Below are 20,827 nucleotides of genomic sequence, written 5' to 3'. Positions count from 1 at the left end.
TTGGAATTTCAGTTGGACTTAATTGTAAGAAATAAATAAATTTGTAGACATAAACATTGATATAAATATATTTTTATATTTATTAAAATTGTAATTGGACGGATTTTGGACTTACAAAATAATTAACAGTAAAATTAATTGGCTAATAAATTTTGATTTTGAGATAAAATTGAATTATTAGTAGAAAATTACGTAGTAAAAATATCGAGCTAATTTGCGATATTTTTTTGTGATTAAAGAAGTTGTGTTTATTGAAAAAAATTTAAAAAAAGAGTAAGCGGGAGTTCAATTTCTGTACAATTTTTCTTAAAATTAATTGGACGGATTCGACGGCTGTTCTAATTTTGAAACCGATGGAGTTCAGTTGTTATGAATTTCTTCTATCAAAAAGTGAAATACTAGGCTGTAAAAATTTTCTGGAGTTAACGCGGATTAAATACGGAGTTGATGAATTTTTATTTGACTCCGGAGAATTTATTTCAATATTAAAACTCAGAATTCTTATTGAGAAAAATGATTTATTCCATGCTAAGTGTATATCTATATATTAGTCAATGCAAATTGTTTTAAATCATTTCAAATTGTTTTGAATTATTTTCTTAATCAGGGAATCCAAGTGCGGAGTAATTTTTTTAAAAAACTCTGCGGTTTCAAGTTACGGAGTCAATTTTGATTAAAATAAAATCCATATACACTCCCGATTTTTCCCATGTAAGTTTTATAAAAATTTCGACAGGTTTCGAAATTAGGCAGCCAATCAGAGTCAGTAAATATCCATTATTTTAAATATAAATAATAATAAAAATACTGATTCTTTATAACCTTTAAAATTTGAGTATTTTTTAATAAATATTCCAATTTTTTTTTTTTTTTTGAAATATTCACGACAAAAACTCATATTAATACATTTTACTCAGTCATTTTGATAACTTTTTTATCTCGTCAATAAAATAAATTGTAATTTAAAATCACAGAATTTAAATTTCATTTTTCAAATCCATTTACTTTTTTTTTTTTTATAAATTATCTATTAATTTATTTATTTTACTATGAAGCCTATTACTTTTTTTGTGTTAAAACATTTAAAAACTTACCTCTCTTATAGTCATTACTTAAATATCTAAAAAAATATCAATAATAATAAATTTACATATACGTAATGATACTGTGACAAAGTGGACACGCATTAATATTAACGACATCCCTTTCCGAGGCGGCGTGATGCCTGCACACGGTGCAAATCCACGCCGCGGTGAGATCCATCAGCGGTTTCCCTGACACAACGCAAGCCGGAAACCGCGTCGCGCAATTAGGACAGGCGACACACCAATCAGGAACAAGAGTCTCGCAGTTAACGCACTCCGACTTGCTGCTTTTTGAATCTTTCGGCGGGTGATTAATAAAAATCTGCAGCGCCAGTTCTTCATACTCCTCCTTCTTGCTCTCCGGGATCTCGTTCAGTCCCTCCAGTTTTATAAAAGCCTTCGAGCAGGTAGCGAACGCCTGGTTGTTGGCACTGGCCAGAGCCAAGAGAGAATAAATCTCCTCGCACTCGAGGATGTCTTCGTATTCCCTCAGTCTCAGCGCAGTCTTCATCGCGGCATCGGTATCCCCCGCGTAAATCTGTCTATTAGTCATCAGGAGGAAGTGATAAGCTTCGGCTCCTCTCCACGCATTCTCGATCACCCTCGAGTCCTCGTTGCTCTCCGTCAATCCCATCATGACGTTGCTCCTCGCGCCTTTTTTTATCGGCGCGCTGTTGATGTGATCCTCAATGAGCAGAGCCGCGAGTACGTAGAGCTTCTTAACCCTCAGCGGATTCGCTCGGGTCTTGGCCTGTTGCTCGGCGAGACTCACCAGCAACTTGGCAGCCGCAAGAAAACAATTCGCTGTCTTGTACAACTCGATAGCTTGGAGTCTCTTCCCATTAGACAGCAAGTGGTTCGCGTATTTATTTAACAGGTCGTTGATCTGGGCCATCTTGTAGGTCTTGGCGAGATCAACCGCCTGGTCCCAGTGGTTCAAACGCACGCAGGTGTCAACAGCCTGCTTAATGTCTCCATATTTTATGTAGGCTTCGACAGCCTGCTGGCACATTCCCACAGAGGCCAGCATCCTCGCCACGATCTTCAAGGTAACAGATTTATCTGGCAGCTGATCTACAGTCGCAGCCAGCAAATCATAGTTCTCAAGCTTGTAGTAGCACTGTATCAACTGCTCTAGATTTCTCGCCTTCTCGTAGTACTCTTTAGCGCTGTCCCAGTTCTGTCTCTCCGCAAAATGATCCCCTATTTTATTGTACGCCTGCTCGAGCTGTTTATCAGTTCCCGCGATCCCCATTTTCATCAGCTGCAGCACGCGGAAATAATCCCCCAACTTTTGTCTCAAGGTTATCGCCAAGTCCCGTCTGTCTAAATCGAGATAAAGTTTCTCGGCTTCGTCGTAATTGCCGAGAAAAGCAGCGACCTCTGCTCGCTTTAGCTGATCATTGTGGATAGAATGGAGACGTTTGATAAATTGGATTCCCAAATAATCTGTACAACGGACCATTGCATTTTCCGCCATCTCTAGGTCTCGCGCTTTGAGCGCAGACTCGGCGAGTAAACGCCAAAGTCGCGGATGAGGATTATCTTGAATGAAATCATGAGCTTCTTTTAATCCAACTTTTGTTAAAAGCTCTTTGGTGTCACGTAGCGACTTAACTTCAAGATCCAGCATTAAATCGGGTTTAGTGTCTTCGGGTTTTTGCATCAAATCATCCAGCAAGACGCAGCGGATCTCGAGCTCCTGAAAGGAACAAATGTACCCAGAGCAAGAAATTGGCTCCTCTGGATCAAGACCACGTAAGACGTACATCCTGGCTTTCTCCATAATTGCCAGTAACGAAGGATTGTCTTGAGCCCAGCACATGGCCCAGACGTCTTTCCTCTCGAACTTGCTGACGTCATCATGCTCGCTGTCTTTCTTGTGCTCCAGGTCCAGCATCGTCATCACCCCGTTGACGTCAATTATTGAGGCGCGAGTTGAGTTACAATTGATCGCAATCTGGCCTGGCTTTGACGAGCTGGTGTAGCGATTCGTCAAAGTAACATGCGGCAACGAGTACCGTTGAATCATTCCCGAGTCGCGCGCAACAAGTAGAATTTTTTCAGTCGCTGCCAGACAACTTATTGGGTCCATACTCGGCTTCATATTAAGCGGAGTCTCGTAATTCCTGTCACGATCCAGGTCGTGAATCACCTCAGTGACGCCAGTCGGTGTGTCATCCACATGATAAATTTTGTCCCGACGCACTTTCGACTGGGCCGCAGTCCGCGGCGTGCGGAAATTCCAGATCATAAAATTATTTTTCGAAGCCACGATCACCGACGTGCTTATCATGCAGACCCAAATGGGCTCCAGGTTCAAGTACTTGATGTCGATGGTCGTCGCGATGGTGTTGCAGACCAGCAGAGCGAACGGCTCCTCAACAGACACCTCGTTTTTAACCGCCAGACAGCAGTGGTCTCCAGCGGAAGCTATCGATATCAAAGAAGTAACGTATTTTGTGCAACAAGTGTTGTTGCTCGTGTTCCAGAAAGTGACACAAGTCCCGTCTTTGTGGATTTTCTCATTAGTAAAGACCACAGTGTTACTGAAGTACGTCCACTTGTAATTAGGCCGAATGTTGGCAAAGTAAATATGGGAATCAACTGCCAGAGCGACTCTCAGTGATCCGCCTTCCCAAGAGCACGCGGTTATTTCCCGTCCCGGGACCTTCAGAGTCCTCAGTCGCTTCCCGAACGAAGTGTAAAACTGTATGACATTATTGTCTTTAGCTTCATTGCTCATTATCGTGGACTGGATCCCCACGACGGCCAGAGTTGACCCATAAGTATTCCACGCGCACCATACATTTGTGATTCCAGTTTCCACGACAATCGGTTCGCTGTCCGCGGCATCGCGCATCAGCTGTATCATTCCGCTTTCATAACAAATAGCCAAAGTAGGGCAATCAATAGCAGTGTACCCATACTTGCCATTGTACCAATGAATAGCCACAATTGTTTGCGGACTTGCTGGTAAATTCATATTAATATTTGTCAAAAAAACTCCCTGATTGTCATACAAATGTACCGCCCCGTTCTTCAAACCAAACAGCAGCAATTTACCATCGGGAGACCACTGGACCGCAGACAGCCACGTGTTCTTCAGCTCTTTTCCCCAGATACGATTACCATCAACCGCACCCACTATCACAGCACCGTCCTCATAAACAATACAAATTTTCTGGCCGTCTATACTCCAGGCCATGCCTTTGACGACCGACTTATTGCGATTGTTTATCATTTCTTCATACCACGAGCCCTTGTAGAGCATCCAGACGATTATCACCCCATTCTGGTCACTGGAGGTCAGCTTTTGGTACTCCTCGTTCCAGGTCACCACCTGCACGTGCCCATTGTGTCCCTCGAGACTCTGGTTCATGCTCAGGTTGCTCGGAGCCGCCAACGAACGGGATTTCCCGCTCCCACTGCCAGGATTCGCGGCAGAGTCGACTCTCAGGACCTTCAGCAGCCCATCCTCGCCACCGACTGCTATGTAGCCGTGTCTCTGGCTCCAGGCAATGCAATTAAGACGGTAATTATTTGGTATTGCTATTTTTTTACTTAAATAAACAAACATTGTTTACTTTGTTTTAGTTTTTCGCTTACGTTAGAAATTTCCTGGTGAAGATGCCGCTGGAATATTTCCGATACCGGACACTGGATTAATTTTTGCTGCTTCTACACCAGACCGGGTTCCATTTTTGGTTTTAAAATTTTTTTTAGATGCTACAGAGTATGCGGATTAATTGATAATAGAAAAGTACGAGTACTTGTTTGTTGACGTACTGAGTTTGTTGTTTTTTTATAAACGCCATTCGTGTTGTCATGATAACGGCCCCAAAGGCTGGTTCACATGTAGACCTACGAGAACAGGTTGCTGAAATAATAAGTGATATATATGTATATATGTGTGGGTATACATATATATTTATATATTAAAATTACTCAGGTCAAATTGATAAAAATAATCATGGTCTCATTGCGCAATTACGCAAATATTTAAATAGAGATGAATTTTTAAGTTTATTAAACTTTTATTACTCCTCACTCTCATTCGTTACAATGATCTGTGTCATCAACAGATATCTTGATTAAGAGTTAATTAGTCTAGTCTAATCTAGTCTAGATTTAAAATTTTATTCGTTTCACATTTTTATTTTTATCTAAAATATTCTGTCGTATTTACATTTAGGCGTCTGCTAGATCATTTATTATTAAATGATAACGGTGATTTGTTATTATTATTGTTGTTATCATTTATTTGCTTAATTATATATTCGTTTAAATTCTACAGCCAACGATACTTTGAATGTAACAACTAAGCGGCAGTAAATTTATTTATTTTTTTATTAACCCACTGATTGCTGATTACGTTAAAAAAATATGTGCGCAAATACTTTAGTTCGTTAATTGACAAGCACCAATAGTACAGATTTATGTGTAATATATTTGATGTTTTGTGATTGGAGTAGAAATAAAAATATTTTTTATTTTTTAAAATTATGTAATCGGAGATGAGTAAATTTGTTCTATTAGTGCATTTGTACTAATTGGAATATGACACTGCCATTCTAAGAACTTTTAAATACTATTACATATATATACATACATATATATACAGAAAAAAAATCATTTCTTGGCGCAAAAAAATTTTACTTGCCTCCAGAAATATTTATTTGCCGTAAGAAGTTTTATGGTACTGAAGTTACGACGTCATATAATTTTTTTAATTACTTTTTTAAACGATAAATTATAAAAAAAAAATATTTGAAAAAATTGCACCTGTAGGAATTTGAATTTTCTGCATGTGCATTTTTTTTTTTTTTTTTTTTTTATTTAATTCGTTGAAAAAAAAATTGTTGATTGTCTATCAATTTCAGAATCATAAATTTTTGATACTGAAGCTGGTCGATGTCTAATAAGTTTTGAATTTTTTTTTCAAACTAGTAAATGTAAAAAAAATATTTCAAAAAATTGCACCTATAGTTTTTCAAATTTTCTACATGTGCATATTTTTTATTTTTTACTTTTGTAATTTATTTGGTGAAAAAAAAATCAAAAAATTTTGCCTGTTAACTTCTGGATTATAAATTTTTTGCATAATGAATTGAAAAAAAAAATTTTGAATCAAGAAATTTTTTCTAGTCCTGATAAATTTTTTTTTTCATTTGATATCGAAAAAATTTTTTTCGCGCCAAGAAATCCATTTTTTGTGTATATATCTATGTATATAATTAATAATAATAATTATTACTAATTAGGATATGAACAAAGTTGCTAATCAAATCACCTTGAATTATTAATTATATAAGCCCTGACTGTAAATATATATAATATTTAGATATATTACTAATAATTACTTTTAACAAGAAAAATAATTTTTTTTATTTTCAAGTCTGATAACAATTACTTTACTACAACTTGACCTTAATTACATTTAATTACTATTCGTTTGAGTTCATTATTTTTAATTATTACTTTTACATTATTAAATTCAATTACTTATTTTTTCAAATTTCAAATACAACTAATGCATCTTCATATTTATTATTAATCAAAAATATTTTCCATGACTTAATTTCTTAAAATCTCATCTCTTTAATTAAAAAAAAAATTTTAACTCAAAAATAGAAGTTGATAATTAAAAAGTTGAAAAACAAAAACTTCCGAAGATTAATTAATTAAAATGAACCTTGAGACTCTTGATTGCAATTAAAAAAAAAAATACTGAAGTCCGGAAAATTTTAAATTATTGCTGTCTACTAAAACACCGAAACGTAAACAAGGTCAAGTTACTGATTAATTAAATTAATTATCAGACAATTAGAAGAATCTACTGAAGAAGCCTTTGCTCTGATCACTTTTTATGGCATTCATAAAAATGCCATCAATGTCCTTGAAGACTTGTGCACTGGATTTCGCGGCATTTACGTAGTTGTGAATACCCTGGAGCGCGTAGTAGTCAACCAGTGGCTGGGTCGAGGTGTGGTAAGTGACCAGCCGCTTTTTTAGCGCCTCCGCGTTGTCGTCCGACCTCCTGGTCAAGGGTTCCCCCGTGATGTCATCCTTCATCGGGACCTTTGGCGGCGCGAACTCCTCGTGATAAGTCCTGCCGCTGGGCTGATGGAGCAGCCGTCCAGAAATTCTTCTCACCAGGAGATTGTCGTCGATACCAAACTCCACGACGGCGTCCAACTTGGCCTTCCTCTTCTGCAGCATTTCGTCGAGCTTCTCGGCCTGCGGGACACTTCTAGGGAACCCGTCCAGCAAAAATCCTCTCTTGCATTCCGGTTTATTTAAATTGTTGTCTATCATATTGACAACCAGGTCGTCGCTGACCAGCTTTCCTTCGTCCATTATTTTTTTCAACTCCGCTCCAAGCTTCGAGCCAGATTCTATTTCTGCTCTCAGCATATCTCCAGTTGATAAATGACATACGCAATATCTTTCTTTAAATATCGGAGCCTAAAATAATAAATGAAATTACTATCTAGTATTCAGTATCAGTATAATTTTATATGATACCGAAATTACCCGACGTGATAATTTTTTATTTTTTTTTAAAAACGATACGTTTAAAAAAAAAGTATTTTAAAAAATTCCACCTATAGGTTTTTTAATTTCCTACATGTGCATATTTTTTTAAAAATTAAACTCGTAAATTGCTAATTGTCTGCTAACTTCAGGATTTTCGAATTTATTTTTTTCAACAAAAAAAAACTAAAAATATGCATATGTAGAAAATGAAAAAAATTATGTGCAATTTTTAAAATTCACATTTTTAAAAAAATTCAAAAATTATTAGACGTCATCTAATTCACGTATAATTCAAATTTAAAATAAAAATCTAATCAATAAAAATAAAAATAAAAATAAAAATAAATAGACTATTATTTAACAATTAAAGTTCATAGGTCATACCTGTGTTCCTTTTCCACTACCAGGTGGACCAAGTAAAACAGCATTGATGCCTCTTGATGGTTTTTCCAATTTATCTAATTGTTCTTTGGGAATAACTTCAGCAGTCGGTGCCATTTTCAAACCACAAAACTTAAAACTTTTTAAATAATTTATGTATCACCAGCTATTATCACTTTAAGTGAAAACGTGATTGATCAACGATCAGAAATAGTACAGTAAATTTTTACGATAAAACTGGCCTCTGTAGTCCGTACTCCAGCCAGCAAAATATCTTTTTATTTTCCTGACATCTAGGCGGCAAAAACCCGAACTATTTATCGAGCGACAGTCGCCGATTGTAAAGTCACCCGTCCGGGTGTGTGTCTTATTGTTTCTTACTCATTACATATATATTTATATATATATTATAATATAAAAACAGTGGTATTGAGTGTGAGGGTGTATAGGTCAAGTCTCAGCTTGAAAGCAATACTTGGAACCACTCGGAATGACGCCAGATGACGCGCCTTTAATTGATAGAAAAAAAAACGTTGAATGAATTTTCATTTTCAAACAATAGCTCCTATTTATCATCATCGTTATTATCATTGTTATTTAAAATGTGTAATTGTTGAATATTGACAGATCAATTATTTCCGATGCTGTTATTTTTTATTTTAAATGTTGAGGTTAAGAGTTTTTAGATTAAATAATATATTTAAATAATTATTTATTTAATAAATAATATAAATATCAATATATATATATATATATACATATTATTTTATTGATAAGTTTAATTCAAAAATGACTGACGAAACTAACCCTGATAATTTGACAGCTGATAATCAAGTAAGTTTCAATTGTTTATTTATTAATTTAAATTTATAAATTCCCGCTTTATTTAAATTTAAATTTAAATAATTATTTATTTATTTATTTATTTATTTATAGAACGGAAGTAGTGACAGTAATATGTGTTTGGAGTTGGCATTAGAAGGCGAACGTTTGTGCAAAGCTGGAGACTGTAGATCTGGAGTAGCATTTTTTCAAGCCGCCATCCAAGCCGGTACTGATGACCTGCGAACACTCAGTGCGATTTACAGCCAACTTGGCAATGCGTATTTTTATCTTGGAGACTATGTCAAAGCGATGCAATATCACAAGCATGATTTGACACTCGCGAGAACAATGAACGACAAACTGGGCGAGGCTAAGTCCAGCGGGAACTTGGGTAATACTTTGAAAGTGATGGGTAAGTTCGACGAGGCGATGATCTGCTGCAAGAGACACTTGGAGATTTCGCGGGAGATCGGGGACAAGCAGAGCGAAGGCCGCGCTCTGTATAATCTGGGCAACGTCTATCATGCGAAGGGAAAACAGGGCGGACGTGGACACCATGATCCGGGAGAATTTTCTGAGGATATAAAGCAGTGTCTCCAGCAAGCTGTGGGATATTACGAAGAGAACTTGACGCTGATGCGCGAGCTCGGAGACTCTGCTGCCCAGGGCCGCGCTTGTGGAAATCTTGGCAACACTTTTTATCTGCTAGGCGAGTTCCAGAAAGCCATTCACTATCACAATGAAAGGCTGAAGATTGCCCGCGAGTTTGGAGACAAAGCCGCGGAGAGACGGGCGAACAGCAACCTGGGAAACTCTCATATTTTTTTGGGAGAGTTTGAAAAAGCTGCACAACATTACAAGCGGACGCTGGTCCTGGCTCAGGAGCTGGGGGATCGCGCTGTTGAGGCACAGGCTTGTTACTCCCTTGGCAACACTTACACTCTGCTGCGCGACTACCCGACAGCTATCGAATATCATTTACGTCATCTTGTTATTGCTCAGCAGTTGATGGACCGCGTGGGCGAGGGACGTGCCTGCTGGTCACTCGGCAACGCTTATTCCGCGATGTTCAATCATGAGAAGGCTCTGCACTTTGCCACTCTGCACTTGAATATCTCAAAGGAACTTGCGGACCCCATGGGCCAGGCCACTGCCCAGATGAATGTCGCTGACTTGCAAAAGATTCTCGGCATGGAGAATAATGAGAAAGAAAATGACAAAGGTAATAATAACCCGGTGGTTAATAATGTGCCAATAAATGCTGGATCTTCGCCAGGGAGGTACCGGTTACGGAGACAGAGTATGGATAATCTAGACTTGATTAAGGTAATTGATAGTAATTGATTAATAATCGTTTGTTTAATAAATTGATTAAATAAATTTATTGGAATTCAATTAATTTCAGTTAACCCCCGATGGGAAACAAAAAGAATTACCACCAGCAAGGGCTGGTATTGCGCCGCAACCGTCTCAAGAAGACGAAGAAGAAGATTTCTTTGAATTATTGTCGCGGTTCCAGTCGGGGAGGATGGACGACCAGCGCTGCGTACTTGACGTCAATAAGAAGCCGAGGATTAAACCACCGACTATTGAAAAAGAAAAGTAATTTATTTTGTCTATTTAATTTTAAATAATTTTTGATTAAATAAATAATCAATTTTTAAAAAAATTATTTTAGAGAGGGAGATGATTTGTTAGAATTGATAGCGGGTATGCAGAGCAAAAGGATGGACGAGCAGAGAGTCGTGTTGCCGAACCTGCCAGGACTGAACACGACTCCGAAAACCCAGGCGGTGATGAAGACGCCGGTGAGGACACCGCAAGACGCGGATGACTCTTTCATAGACATGCTGCTGCGCTGCCAGGGCTCGAGGCTGGAGGATCAGAGGAGTCCGCTGCCTGCCTCAGCGGTCCAGGATGCGGAGGAGCCCATTAACCAAAGAGCCAACGGAAACGGCGCTCACGCGCCCTCGGGAACTACTGTGCCGGAGGAAGATCTCTTTGCGTTGATCCAGAGACTCCAGGCCGAGCGCATGGAAGACCAGAGAGCTTCCGGTCCTAGCAAGAATCAATAAATCGGCCTACTTTATTTTAACTGCAATAGTTATTGATTTATTTTTTTTAATTTTAATTGACTTTAACTAGAGTATTACAGTGCCAATTAATTAATTATTAGTTTTTTTTTTACGTTATAATTAAATCTGTATCTATTCCATTTTTTTTACCGCCAAGACTACAAATGTATCGATAGTTTTAGTATTTTAAAATAGTACTTTTATTAATTTAAATTGTAGTTATTATTAATAATTAATTACAGTGCTCGTTAAAAAAAAATTTCAAAAATGTTCCGCGAATTCAAAATTCGAATTTAAAAATTTAAAAAAGTTAAACTACAAACCGTCGGTTTAAAATTTTTCGTAAACTTTTTTTGAATATTTTTCATTCGGGTAAAAATTTTAAAAAAGTGATCAAGTGAAAATTAAAAAAATTTTTTTTTTTTTTAAATTTAAATTTTAAATGTGAACTGACTAAAATTAAAAATTTCTCCTGCGAAAAATTTTTGAAATTTTTTTACGATTAATGCTGACATTAAAAAATTTAAAATAAAACTAAAAATAATTACTGGATAATTTAAATAATCAAACAGATTTGAATAATCTAATGCATCTTATTCCATCCATTTCATATTAATGATATTTCTACTTATCAAAAAAAAAAATAATAATAATTAATTATCTTTCGGACTATTAATTAATTAATTAAAATAATTATGCCAAATTAAAATTGAATTTAAAATCTAAAATTGCTATCAATTGTTGATATCAAGTGTCTAATTATAATTAATAAATTGTAAAATCAATTATTATAATAACTAATTAATAATAAATATTTTAAACCGTCGCTGTACCATTTGACGTACGATTATATTTTAATTATTATTCAATTATATTAAATTGTATAAACGCCTCAGAGGAAATATTTTTATGGCAATTTTTATAGTTAATAATTTTGAATTCAATTATTTTTAGTATCTTACAATAGAAATTTTATTTTATTATTATTAATAATAATTTCCTGCACGTTTTATTTTTATGTACGTGCGTTAAATAAAAAGACAAGAAGAAAAAAAATGTTTACTTTTCTAATTATTATTTATGAGTTTTAATTGTAGTTGTAATAATGTCAATAGTAATAATAATAATGATGTTATTTATCTATAAAAAAAATAAAAACGATAAGCTGTCAAACACAAACCGAGACAAATTCTACAGTAAATCTCTTAGCTCAATTCCATTACTATCGGTTTAGTTGAATGGTCAGAGGTTTTTAAATAAATAATAATGATAATAATGTAAATGGGACAATTTCCGCGGTAATAAAATAAATCTATTAACAAACAATTACGATAACATTGTTGGATCGTTAAGAGAAATATTTTTAATTATAATTCATTTATTTAAATTGAGTGATTAGTAGAGCCAGGATTTTTACTTTGATTTTAAAATAACAGTTAATTATTAATGCTGTCAAATTTTTTATATTACGGCGGAAATATTGGTCGTATAAAAAAATTTTTCAAACAAAAGTTGTGGGAAATTTAATTTTCTACAAAATATGTCTCTTATAATTTTTTCTTAGGGCCAATAAGAAAGCCGTAATTTCAAAATTAAGATTTTCGTAATTAACATAAATTTGAATCATTCATTATGAATCTTAATTTTGGAATTGCGATGAAAATATTGGTCGTATAAAAAAATTTTTCAAATAAAAGTTGTGGGAAATTTAATTTTATAAAAAAAATGTCTCTTTTAATTTTTTCTTAGGGCCAATAAAAAAGCCGTAATTTCGAAATTAAGATTTTTGTAATTAATACAAATTTGAATCACTCATTATGAATCTTAATTTTGGAGTCACGGTGAAAATATTGGTCGTATCAAAAAATTATAAGAGAGATTTTTTTTATAAAATTAAATTTCCCACAACTTTTGTTTGAAAACTTTTATGATAAGACCAATATTTTCGCCGTAATATCAAACATTAGAACCATTCATTTCAAAATTAAGGCAAAAATCTTGTCCCTACTGATTATTAATTATTTTATTAAAAATATAATCACTCATTTATTAATTAATTAGATTATTTTAAAAGTATGGGTTATTTATGATTGACTTTTAAAAATTATCGGACCTCAGCCGGGCTATTAATCCGGTTCCACTGGGCACTTAAAAATAATCGAGGATTAAAGTAAGTGGTCGTATTACAAAAATATTTTTTAAAAGACTCAGTATTTAAATATTAAAGGAGTGAATTTTAAAAAAAGTCGTATTTTTCTATTATTTTTTTTAGATAAATTTCCGGTTGATGTATCTATGATGTCGGTGACCACCCCTGACCCACTTGTGGTGAGTTTATTTATCTCGATTTCTGCATCCATTGCAACTTGTCGCGGACCATCGTCAGCTATAATTGTGTCACATTACATTTATAACAAATAATGCGGCTAAATAAGTTAATTTGTATCTTCTCATCGCTCGGCATTTATTCCTGGTAATTAATCGCGACCAGCAACACTTTAAGAAGATCAAGACCTCCACGAAATTTACTCTCGTTTTTTTTAATCCCGGATCGAATTTCTTTGCAATATCGACATGTGAAAAATTATTTGCGTACAAGCGCTTAATTTATTATTTAAATAATTTTTGTCAAAAAAATTTCTAGATTATTTACTTTTCTGAATTTTCTGAAAAATTGATCTAAGGGAATTATGGAGACGCGCAGATGAGACCTTACAATTATCAGAAATAAAAAAAAAATTTTGTGTTTCAGAAACTTGGAGCAGAACCCAAACTCTGATAATTTCATTGGTACAAAAAAGGGGAAATTTGAAATTCGGTCTAAAATTACAAGATTAGTAAATAAAATTTCATAAAAATATTTTTTGAAATTTATCACACGAGTTTTAAATTTTGTATAGACTACAATTTTTGAACCAACCATCAAAAAAATATATATATTTTATTTCAAAATTTTGAATTTATCATTCGTTCCTCCGGACTTTTTTTTAACCACCGAATTCCCTACACTTCCTAGCGGAAATTTTTCGGACTTTTCTCTGAAAAACTCAGTTCTAAAATTTTAAACTTTTTCAAAGTTCTAAAGACTTTTTCAGAGTTTTTCAAAGAAAATTTCGGAAAATTCCAACCAGGGCTGCCCTTAATTTTTTTTTTAAATTTCAGCCGCCAAAATTTTCATTTTTGTATTCCAAGACAAATTTCAAAATTTAAAGTCCTGGCTCATTAAAGCAAAATATTTTTGAATCTTTTCCGCATAATTTTTATTACGAACCATAAAAAAATTTTTTTTCATATAAATATATAAATATATGAGTATATTGCGGTAATTTATCAGCAAGACACGTAAAAAAAAATAATTTTAATAGCGTATTGTCATACATGTATAATTATATTGATTATAATGATAAGTATGACGGGTTGTAATATAAGAAGACATAGATACGCTATTATTGACAATATTCTATGATTATAATTACAGTAACAGTTGAGATAGTCCCTCATACCACTATTATTATTATTATATTATCTTTATCTGTCTTTTTCTATCGTCCAATAATTTTTACAGATACCCAGTCCTGCATCTCGCGCGTCTTCGGCCTCATTAATAATTATATCTGTTATTTGTCATCCACGTCCCGCATCAATTATTTTAATTGATTCAAATAATTTATATATATATATATTTTTTTTTTCATACTTAATTAAGAACCCAAATATTTGTCATTGTAATTAATAACCAAACATCAAATATTAACTATTAGTGTTTGAAGATATTTAAATATTACGTCGACACCGACAATAAAAATCTAAAGACGATGAAAAAGTCTATTTATACAAAATATAAAATATAAAATAGATAAATACAGAAATAACATGAAATAGTAGTCATTTAAAATAGAAATGACCCTCAAGAATTCTACGATTTTATAATAAAGAGATGAATTTTATACCGCGGAATTAAACTCAATTACTTTATTTCCATTTTTCATATCAAATATTCGTAATATATTTTTTTATTTTATACAGAAGCATTAAAATTCGCAATCAATTAGCGTAAGATAGTTACTATCAGTACGAAATATTTATGACTATAAATTGTCTAATTAAACAATTTACCGATATGTATAATAAATGAATTAATAATAATAATAATGATAAATAAAATGAATAAGAGATTAAATGAGATGAGATGCACAGCGTTGACAGGAGTGCGGGTACTCGTGGGGGAAAAGACTCTGGAGCGAGTAAATATTATCAGAGAAAGAGAGAGTAATTCGAGAGGTTCTGGAGTTAAATAAGAAGAGGGATAATGTCAGAGTGAGAAAATAAAACGAATGAGAGAACAACCAAGTCCGGCAACTACTCTACTCTTCTTCAGCTTTCAACTTTGCTCAGCCCTGGCAGTCTCACGTCGAATCCCGCCAGCGCATCTTTTATTTATCCTCCACGCGATCCTCCACGAAAAACACTACCATTTTACCCCAGTCATCTATTATCCACCGGCAATTGTCGTCAATGATGTCAAAAATTCAAAACTGACTCCGAATTATTTTTCAAATTTTTTTTCACGATTTTTCTCCATTTACTTTTTTTTTTTTGAATTTTTTGAAAGTAAGTGACATGTGTTTGTGTACAAGTGATTAGTGCACAGTGTTAATATTTTTTTTTTTAATACACGTGATTTTTTTTTAAATTTTGTAGTTAGGAAAATTTTCAAAAAAAAATTCTAATAAAGTTCCTTGATCTTAAGATAAAATCTCACCCGAGAGTTGTTATCGTTCGTAGTCATTCAAATTAGACCGCTTCTTTTGTTATCTTAATATACACACGATAAAATTTCTACTTATTTAGTTTTTTTTTTTGTTTTTTTACTTGATTTTTATTTGAATCAAATAATGTATGTACCGGATTTATTTGTTGTACGATAACGTTTTTTTATTTATACGCACGTGATAATATATGTAATTTATGATATTTATTAAATATATATACAGATACATATATGTATGTATATATTAAAAAGTACTTCCGGAAACGCCAACGTGCTCCGGACACTTGTTATCAAATTTTTAACTCTTGCATATAAATAAATGTAAAGAGATTATTTTTTGAATAAATAAATTATTTTAGCTAGTTCCCGATGCTGAAGTCGAGCTGGAGGATAAATGATCGAGAGTCGGTTTCTCGGTGAAAATTGTTTGAATTATGGATAAAATAATGTTAATGTTTTGCGTCGCTGCTATTGTTGCGATTCTCGCGGTTCAAACTGGACAGGAGTCGACGCGGGAACGATACTTGAGCCATCATACCACAGGTTCAACACCGGCTCCACTGGATTTTGATAATCATTCCCAAACTAATCCGCCAATTGGGTAATTTTTTATTTACATTTTTTTATTTATTGTCTTCTGTATTTTTTACTCAAAATAATTTTTGAATTTGAACCGCGAATTATTTGAATTATGTTTCGAGATAAACATTTTTACTCCGGAGCTTTAAAAAAAAATCAAAAGCTACATTTTAAAAATTGTGATAAACAAAATTTTGACCAATTTATAAAATTATTTTAAAAATGTAAATTTTGATACAAAATTTTTGGCTCAAAATTTTTAAATTTGTATGAAGTAATTGAAGATATCAAAAATTTTGAGTTTATTTTACAAAAAATTGTTAAGAAAAAATTTTTTTGAATAATTCAATTTTAATAATTTTTGAAAATAAAAACAAATATTTTAAAGCAGGAATAAAAATTTTGGAAAAAAAAAATTATCAAATTTAAACCGGGAATTATTTAAATTATTTCGAGATTAAAATTTTTATTCCGGAGCTTTAAAAAAAAATCAAAAGCTACATTTTGAAAATTGCGATAAACAAAATTTTGATCAATTTACAAAATTATTTTGTAAATGTAAATTTTGATACAAAATTTTTGGCTGCAAATTTTTAAATATGTATGAAGTAATTGAAGATATCAAAAATTTTGAGTTTATTTTCAAAAAATTATTCTAAAAAAAATTTTTTGAATAATTAAATTGTAATAATTTTTGAAAATAAAAACAAATATTTTAAAGCAGCAATAAAAATTTTGGAAAAAAAAAATTTTTATTCCGGAGCTTTAAAAAAAAATCAAAAGCTATATTTTTAAAATTGTGATGAGAAAAATTTTGACCAATTTACGAAATTATTTTATAAATGTAATTTTTGATACAAAATTTTTGGCTCAAAATTTTTAAATACAAGTATGAAGTAATTAAAGATATCAAAAATTTTGAGTTTATTTTACAAAAAGTTGTTAAGAAAAAATTTTTTCGAATAATTAATTTTTGAAAATTTTTGAAAATAAAAACAAATATTTTAAAGCAGCTATACAATTCTTGGAAAAAAAATTCACCAGATCGAAAGTCAGCGCAAAAAAAAAAACTCAAAATTGATTACTAATTAATTTAAAAAAAAAAAATAAAAAACTAGAGTAAAAATAACGACAAAAATATGAATAACAAAATAATTGAAAGAAAGTGATGATCAATGATGGAATAATTGTACAGACAGCCAGGATGTTCTCGTGACAATGGACAATATGAATAGTGAAATAATGGTATCGCGATCGTCGAATCGCGAATGTTTATTATCCGTTCCAATAATTCAGACATTTGGGCGCACCTTCTTCAGTAACTTCCTCCTGTTAAACCATAATGCCGTGTACCTCTACACTACAGTAGCATTAGCATATCACGCCGAATAGAATCCGTCAGAGCGAACAATCTCGTCCATAAAAAACCCCAGCGTACATACCACGTGCCACTTTAATCTCTATTCACAAACAGCCATTAAATTCCCTCACACTAAAATCAGGCGACACATTCCTCCCTTCCCCCTCTTTCCTTCATTCATAAACTATTTTTTTATTTATACATTTTTAAATTTTATTTTATTAGGCGCCAATATCGCGAGGCCGAGGTTGTAAACCTGGATGCCGATACCCAGCTTATATTAGCTATACAACTTTATATAAATAAATATATATATATATATTTATACAGTAAACAGATTCTTGTTAATCCACTCTACTCTGGTACTCTTAAATCAGTATACTGTATACTGTAATTAGCATTATTTGCTCATGAATAAGCAGCCACTTATAATAATCGGACGTTACGACAACTTTTCCCGACCCGTGTATATTTAAATCCCACTTGGATGGAAAATTGTGGGCTTGAGTCAACTTTATTAAGTAAAATAAATACTGATAGATATAAAAAAATCATTATAATTATAATTATAACGAAATAAATAAACATATATAGACTTATAGACAAGACATATGTCTTGTTCTCGTCTTTCATCGTCATATACATTAATAACATGTGTACAGATATAACCGGGTGGCCAGATTGTACTCGCGCCCAATTAACTCTCACATTCTCATGGGGCTCTCCTCTTTTTTTTTATGTTTTATGTTTGATATATATGTAGATGTGGATATATGAGAGACGACATCACTTCTTTAATGTAAACTCAACCCAGATAACAATCTACGCACGCATAACCCGTGGATTTGGTGGCTAAAAATATACGCGGAAAGAATTATAAATTCCGAGGGAATTACTTCATAGTTTTTTTTTTTTGCACCTCGCGGGATTAATTGTCGTGGGGCAAATAATTTAGTTTTGATCGCTGGTAAGTGGAAAAAATTTGCGGGTAGAGGGGTTTAATTTTGAGAATTTTAAATTTGATAAATATGTAAGAAGTTGTCAGGAATTTTTTTTAGTGACCAGATAAGTGTGAATGTTAAAATTTTATTACTTAAGTAGAGATATAAATTATGAATTTTAGTATGATTTGTAAATTTATTCTTAAGGTCACGGCGAATTAATGAATTGTTATTTTTTAAGCTCCAAAAGTATGCGCGAGAAGCTTTTGAATCAAAATTTTGAATTTTTGCGGTAAAAAAAAGGGCAAAAATTTATGATCCTGAAGTTAGCAGATAATTAAAAATTTTCGGATTTTTTTTTCAACAAATCAATTACAAAAAAATGAAAACTAAAAATATGCATATGTAGAAAATTTACGAAACTACAGGTGCAATTTTTTTTTTTATAATTTACCGTCTAAAAGAAAATCCAAAAATTAAAAGACGTCGGCTAACTTCAGTATCATAAGAATTTTGATGATTTTTTTTTTCACTAGTCCAGGAAAAAATTTTAAATTAAATTTCTCGGTGAAACAAAAATGTAAAATTGGTCTCAACTTGATTTTATTTCTCTGAATTTTTAAAATTTTTTTGCATCAAAATTTGAAATTCAGCAAAAATTTTTTTTTTCAATTAAAAAAAAAAAAAATCCAAGGAAAATTTAAAACAAATAAAATTAAAATCAGTACAGGGACCATAAAAATAAATGAAAAAATTACCAGAAGGGTTTAGACTGTAATTTGTATCACTGAAAATAATTTTCTTATCTCTCGTTTGCAAAATTGTTATCGCGATAAATTTTATGTTAATAACGACGATCCTAGTAGTTTAATTTTACGATCTGTAATGACTAATGACGGAATGCTAGAGTTTAAATATTAATAATTTTATTAAAGTGAACGACTAGCGTTCTACTTGGCCATTTAAACGACAACGACACTTACATCCTTTGCGCAATCGTGATTTAGCCAATTCGCCATGACCTTAAGAATAAATTTATAAATTATACTAAAATTTATTTTTATGTCATAATTTTAGTCACCTCATTTTTTACACATCCTCATCCCCCCAATAAACGTATGAGTAACAAATTAATCAACTGCATCTATGATTAAATTAGCAAACGATATGAAACGGAAGTCTTTTAAACAAACTTCCTTCCTCCCTTTGCTTCCCTTCCTCTCCGCCAGTTTGATCTCAAAATTTTTTAATCATCTTTTATTAATATTGTTACGCAAGATGTTAATTCAACCCAATTTGCCGTATCGCAACAATAATTAGCGTGGATAATTGTCTAATTGGGTTCCATTCTTATTGCTGAATTGAAAGTAACTCTCGCTTTCATTACTTCTCTCATCTTCATTAATAAGTTACCCACATCCTTCACTTGACACATTTTTTATCTCCATTATATTCGCACATTCTTACCCTCCCTCTTTACGTATTTTTATTTTTTATTCTTTTAGTTTTTTCACTAAAATATACGATCGGATACCGAAGACGAGTAATAGAGAAGAGCTGAGATTTTTATCTCTACTCATGATTGTATAGATTACACAAAATCAAAGCCCATTATGATCTTTTGATACGCAGTCTCTTTTTTTTATATATATATATATATATATATATATATGTATAATGACTTTATTAAATCGTTACTGACACTTTTGAACCCTAGTCAAAATGATACAGCGGATTTATTAAAATACCTGCCATTAAGCCAACACATTAGAGAATTAAAAAAAAATTGTAATTTAAATTAAAATTAAAAAAAAAAAATTTTTACTTTTTCGGAACCCAAAAATTTTGATTAATTTATTAATTTTTGAGGTAAAAAAAAAAAGTTGATTAATGGAGTAAAAATTTTATCGAGTTTCCAGACATACGAATGTAGGAATTTGATTTTTTGAATTTATTTTTCAGAGATTGGAGTAAAAATTTACTAATTTCGTTGACTATTTTTTTTTTGTGACTTTGTATATTTTTTATATTTTATTGGATATTTTGAGGTGTGAAAATTTTGTCTCGTCCGAGCTGGGGAATATTGAGAGACTTTGAGCTTGAGGCAGTAAAACAAATATATATAATTTAGTATGTGTTGAAATTATTCTCAATACCTCGTTAGGAACTATCGTAAAAATTTTTTTTTGCATGGAAAAAATTTAGCGAAAATTACTAAGGGGTAGAAAACTACGAACCAGATCTTAATTTTTAGTACTACGGAAATTTAT

General features: G+C 32.4%; 4 protein-coding genes and 1 long non-coding RNA gene across 5 annotated transcripts in view; 3 read left to right on the top strand and 2 right to left on the bottom strand.

The window, feature by feature from the left end:
• Window positions 1-70: 70 nt before the first annotated feature.
• Window positions 71-20,827, bottom strand: part of LOC130671729 (WD repeat-containing protein 35) — a 25,859-nt gene continuing 5,102 nt past the window's right edge. The window contains exon 2 of the mRNA XM_057475792.1: window positions 71-4,965. Coding sequence (XP_057331775.1) covers window positions 1,147-4,665 — 3,519 coding nt within the window. The 5' untranslated portion in view covers window positions 4,666-4,965 and the 3' untranslated portion in view covers window positions 71-1,146. The remainder of the gene's footprint in view (window positions 4,966-20,827) is intronic.
• On the bottom strand, window positions 5,093-8,273 carry LOC130671733 (adenylate kinase). Its single transcript, XM_057475796.1, has 2 exons — window positions 8,010-8,273; window positions 5,093-7,553 (listed from the first exon to the last, which is right to left on the bottom strand). The coding sequence occupies exons 1-2, from the start codon at window positions 8,121-8,123 to the stop codon at window positions 6,912-6,914; spliced, it is 756 nt and encodes a 251-aa protein (XP_057331779.1). The 5' UTR covers window positions 8,124-8,273; the 3' UTR covers window positions 5,093-6,911.
• Window positions 8,441-11,284, top strand: LOC130671730 (G-protein-signaling modulator 2). The gene is made up of 4 exons (XM_057475793.1): window positions 8,441-8,840; window positions 8,943-10,157; window positions 10,237-10,433; window positions 10,510-11,284. Exons 1-4 carry the CDS (start codon window positions 8,796-8,798, stop codon window positions 10,904-10,906), a joined length of 1,854 nt encoding a protein of 617 aa, XP_057331776.1. The 5' UTR covers window positions 8,441-8,795; the 3' UTR covers window positions 10,907-11,284.
• On the top strand, window positions 12,775-13,812 carry LOC130671735 (uncharacterized). Its single transcript, XR_008990560.1, has 3 exons — window positions 12,775-13,076; window positions 13,179-13,234; window positions 13,659-13,812. It is a non-coding gene; the product is annotated as an uncharacterized LOC130671735 (long non-coding RNA).
• LOC130671728 (fibrillin-2-like) overlaps window positions 15,295-20,827 on the top strand; it is a 19,982-nt gene continuing 14,449 nt past the window's right edge. The window contains exons 1-2 of the mRNA XM_057475791.1: window positions 15,295-15,517; window positions 16,037-16,278. Of these exons, the coding sequence (XP_057331774.1) occupies window positions 16,112-16,278 (167 nt within the window). The 5' untranslated portion in view covers window positions 15,295-15,517; window positions 16,037-16,111. The remainder of the gene's footprint in view (window positions 15,518-16,036; window positions 16,279-20,827) is intronic.

Source organism: Microplitis mediator, chromosome 7 (assembly GCF_029852145.1).
Source record: "Microplitis mediator isolate UGA2020A chromosome 7, iyMicMedi2.1, whole genome shotgun sequence".
Lineage (NCBI taxonomy): Eukaryota > Metazoa > Arthropoda > Insecta > Hymenoptera > Braconidae > Microplitis > Microplitis mediator.
This window is presented reverse-complemented; position numbering and strand designations above follow the sequence as displayed.